The sequence below is a fragment of the Pseudoliparis swirei genome, chromosome 24 (assembly GCF_029220125.1).
Source record: "Pseudoliparis swirei isolate HS2019 ecotype Mariana Trench chromosome 24, NWPU_hadal_v1, whole genome shotgun sequence".
Classification (NCBI taxonomy): domain Eukaryota; kingdom Metazoa; phylum Chordata; class Actinopteri; order Perciformes; family Liparidae; genus Pseudoliparis; species Pseudoliparis swirei.
This window is the reverse complement of record NC_079411.1, coordinates 485,773-490,259: the sequence shown is the minus strand read 5'-3', so window position 1 is coordinate 490,259 and position 4,487 is coordinate 485,773. Positions and strand designations below refer to the sequence as shown.

At 46.5% G+C, this 4,487-nt stretch overlaps 1 protein-coding gene across 2 annotated transcripts in view; it reads right to left on the bottom strand.

The window, feature by feature from the left end:
• Positions 1-584: 584 nt before the first annotated feature.
• The window catches only part of LOC130190112 (uncharacterized), an 8,231-nt gene continuing 4,328 nt past the window's right edge, over positions 585-4,487 (bottom strand). For both annotated transcript variants that reach the window (XM_056409311.1, XM_056409312.1), the window contains 3 exons: positions 3,206-3,296; positions 2,432-2,510; positions 585-2,345 (listed from right to left, as the gene is read on the bottom strand). In XM_056409311.1, the coding sequence (XP_056265286.1) occupies positions 1,410-2,345; positions 2,432-2,510; positions 3,206-3,296 (1,106 nt within the window). In that variant the 3' untranslated portion in view covers positions 585-1,409. The remainder of the gene's footprint in view (positions 2,346-2,431; positions 2,511-3,205; positions 3,297-4,487) is intronic.

Genomic DNA, 4,487 nt, shown 5'->3' with positions numbered 1-4,487 from the left:
GCGCTAGCCTTAATTAACCGTCTTCCCTTTAACTACTTCACGCTTAATAACTATCAGAATATAGCACCGCCAAAGCGAGCGAGCATCACATTAATATATACATGGTGCTTGTGTAGGTTTCTCACCTGTAAACACCAACAGACTCACATTAATAGCTGCGTCACTGTGATCTGCTGGTCTAACTTGTTTGTTTAAGACAAGAATTACGGCGCCAGTCATCGCAAAACCCGCTACTGCCCCCTACTGGTGAACACAAGTATCGCCCTGCAGCTACTTCAGTTGAAAGCAGGTGAGCTTTAAGTTAACACAAAGCGTTTAAAATGATAATAACAAGAACATAAGGATGATGGGGGCAAGGTACTAACACAATACAATAACAATTCTGACAACAATATTTACCCTTAAAATGTCCAGAGTGCCACATATGTATATATATATATATGTACTTATGTGTGTGCAATATTTGTATGTACGTCATTACAAAACAACAACAAAACAACAACAGGACAACCGAATGGCAACAGATAAACACTTTTTATTTATTTGTAGAAAAATATATTTTGGATAATAACAAAAACAACAACAACTTTTAAAACAGGACTTTTATTAAAGCTGTCATAGTGAGTATATAAATACATTTGTTCATATGACGTTAAAGTTATCGCTCTGAGGTTTCGACCACCAGGGGGCGCTAGAGGACATCCACATGAACATGAACGTGAACACGAGTCTTCACGATGAAGATGTGCTCGGCACAAAAACGTGACAAACGTTTACGAGCTTAAAGTTATTCGTTAGCAGGAAAAACTAAATCACGACTGAAAGACGCTCGTCATGTGATCGGCCATGTTCCCTTCACACGTCAGGAAAACAACTCATATAACTCATATAATCATATAATTCATATATTTCTCTCGTGTTTTATCACCTGATCAAACCTTACATTTGAAGCTTTGAGGCTCCTCATAAAAAACAAGTTTAGATTTACGATTTTGTGAGTTTTCTGCTTTTTAATGTGAGTTTCTTCATGTCAATGTGTTTATTCTCATTCTGTTTTAATAATGTTCTCTTGTCGTTAAAATAATGTTCTCTTATTGTTTTAATAATGTTCTCTTGTTGTTAAAATAATGTTCTCTTTTTGTTTTAATAATGTTCTCTTATTGTTTTAATAATGTTCTCTTGTTGTTTTAATAATGTTCTCTTATTGTTTTAATAATGTTCTCTTATTGTTTTAATAATGTTCTCTTGTTGTTTTAATAATGTTCTCTTGTTGTTAAAATAATGTTCTCTTATTGTTTTAATAATGTTCTCTTGTTGTTTTAATAATGTTCTCTTGTTGTTTTAATAATGTTCTCTTGTTGTTTTAATAATGTTCTCTTGATGTTTTAATGAGGAGAACTCGTCCGCTCTTACACGTACCCGTCACTAGAGGGCTCCACCGAGCCGCAGGCGGACGTCAGAGGCCTGGTCTCCACTAGAGGACTCTGAGCTGGACGCAACCCGCTGAACAGGGCCAGGAGGCAGGGGGAGGAGCTAACAGGAGGAGGAAGCAGGAGGCAGGGGGAGGAGCTAACAGGAGGAGGAAGCAGGAGGCAGGGGGAGGAAGAGGATTCATCCAGGTCCTCCTCCTCGTCGCTGCTGACGCCTGAAGCCCGATTGGACCCGCGGTCAAGAACACCTCTGAGCACATTCTGAAAATCGACTTCTTTCTCCTCCTCCTCCTCCTCCTCCTCCTCCTCCTCCTCGCCCTGCAGCGTATTCATGCTCTCTTCCTCCAGGCTCTCCTGGCTGACCTCCTCGCCGCTGCCCACGCCCGAGTCCAGACTCTGGAGCCGGACCCGCTCCACCCGGACCTCCTTCACCTCCTCCACCTCCTCCACCTCCTTCACCTCCTCCACCTCCTCCACCTTCTCGTAGTCCGACTCCACTGCCATGGACCCGCCTCCTCCTCCTCTGGAGAGCAGCAGGCGGACCTCCTCTTCCTCTTCCCCTCTCAATTCCTGTTCCACTGTTCCGACTCCGCCGCCAACGGGCCCGTACGGCGTATCGGCGCCGCAGGGCACCAGGTTCCCCGCGGTGAGCGAGGAGATGGGAGGAGCAGGAGGAGGAGGAGGAGGAGGAGGAGGAGGACACAGCTGGGTGTAACTGGGGTTGGAGAAGTTGGAGCTGGTGGACTCGTGGCTGCTGTCGCTCCTCATCTTCTCCAGCGGCGCCGCTACGGCGTCCACGGCGGGGGCGACCTCCACGGGGGCGACCTCCACGGGGACGACCTCCACGGGGACGACCTCCACGGGTTTGAGGAGCGAGTGGAAGGACTCAGCGGTGAAGTGGGGGCTCAGCCCGCCCTGTGGGGGGGGGGTCTTTATAGTCTGGTTGTGCTCCTCCAATGTGTCATGTGCCCTGATGGCCACCAGGAGGCGTACGAGCTCACCTGGGAGTGGACGTCCTGCAGGAAGGACTTGGCCGGGTCAGGGAGCGGCGGGCCGGAGATCCTCTTCACCAGGTAAACCCTAGGACCCAGAATATGTCGGAGAACCAGCAGAATATGTGAGAGAACCAGCAGAACATGTGAGAGAACCAGGAGAACATGTGAGAGAACCAGCAGAACATGTGAGAGAACCAGCAGAACATGTGAGAGAACCAACAGAACATGTGAGAGAACCAGCAGAACATCAGAGAACCAACAGAACATGTGAGAGAACCAACAGAACATCAGAGAACCAACAGAACATGTGAGAGAACCAACAGAACATCAGAGAACCAACAGAACATGTGAGAGAACCAACAGAACATCAGAGAACCAACAGAACATCAGAGAACCAACAGAACATGTGAGAGAACCAACAGAACATGTGAGAGAACCAACAGAACATCAGAGAACCAACAGAACATGTGAGAGAACCAACAGAACATCAGAGAACCAACAGAACATGTGAGAGAACCAACAGAACATCAGAGAAGCAACAGAACATGTGAGAGAACCAACAGAACATCAGAGAACCAACAGAACATGTGAGAGAACCAACAGAACATGTGAGAGAACCAGCAGAACATGTGAGAGAACCAACAGAACATCAGAGAAGCAACAGAACATGTGAGAGAACCAACAGAACATCAGAGAACCAACAGAACATGTGAGAGAACCAACAGAACATGTGAGAGAACCAGCAGAACCTTCAGACGTTCTCTCGGCCCCGGTGCTCACCAGGTGGTTCTGTAGGTCTTGAAGCTGGCCACCAGGAACACGGACAGCACCGCTGCAGCGGAGACCAGAACCAGAACCGCCACGCTGAGATCTGAGGACAGACGAGACGCCATGAGACGTCTTTGAGTCTCTGTCTCTCTGTGTCTTTGTGTCTCTGTGTCTTTGTGTCTTTGAGTCTCTGTGTCTTTGAGTCTCTGTGTCTCTGTGTCTTTGTGTCTTTGTGTCTGTGTCTCTATGTCTTTGTGTCTCTGTGTCTTTGTGTCTCTGTGTCTTTGAGTCTCTGTGTCCTTGAGTCTCTGTCTCTCTGTGTCTTTGAGTCTCTGTGTCTTTGTGTCTGTGTCTCTGTGTCTTTGTGTCTCTGTGTCTCTATGTCTTTGTGTCTCTGTGTCTTTGTGTCTCTGTGTCTTTGTGTCTTTGAGTCTCTGTGTCTCTGTGTCTTTGAGTCTCTGTGTCCTTGAGTCTCTGTCTCTCTGCGTCTTTGTGTCTTTGTGTCTCTGCGTCTTTGTGTCTTTGTGTCTCTGTGTCTTTGAGTCTCTGCGTCTCTGTGTCTTTGTCTTTGTGTCTTTGTCTCTGTGTCTCTGTGTCTTTGAGTCTCTGTGTCCTTGAGTCTCTGTCTCTCTGCGTCTTTGTGTCTTTGTGTCTCTGCGTCTTTGTGTCTTTGTGTCTCTGTGTCTTTGAGTCTCTGCGTCTTTGTGTCTCTGTGTCTTTGTGTCTCTGTGTCTCTGTCTCTCTGTGTCTTTGTGTCTCTGTGTCTTTGAGTCTATGTGTCTCTGTCTCTCTGTGTCTTTGTGTCTTTGAGTCTCTGTGTCTCTGTGTCTTTGAGTCTCTGTGTCCTTGTGTCTTTGTCTTTGTGTCTCTGTGTCTTTGAGTCTCTGTGTCCTTGAGTCTCTGTCTCTCTGCGTCTCTGTGTCTTTGTGTCTTTGAGTCTATGTGTCTTTGAGTCTCTGTGTCTCTGTGTCTTTGAGTCTCTGTGTCCTTGAGTCTTTGTCTCTCTGCGTCTTTGTGTCTTTGTGTCTCTGTGTCTTTGTGTCTTTGTGTCTCTGTGTCTTTGTGTCTTTGAGTCTCTGTGTCTCTGTGTGTTTGTGTCTCTGTCTCTCTGTGTCTTTGTGTCTCTGTGTCTTTGTGTCTCTGTGCCTTTGTGTCTCTATGTCTTTGTGTCTCTGTGTCTTTGTGTCTTTGAGTCTCTATGTCTTTGTGTCTCTGTGTCTTTGAGTCTCTGTGTCCTTGAGTCTCTGCGTCTTTGTGTCTCTGTGTCTTTGAGTCTCTGTGTCTTTGAGTCTTT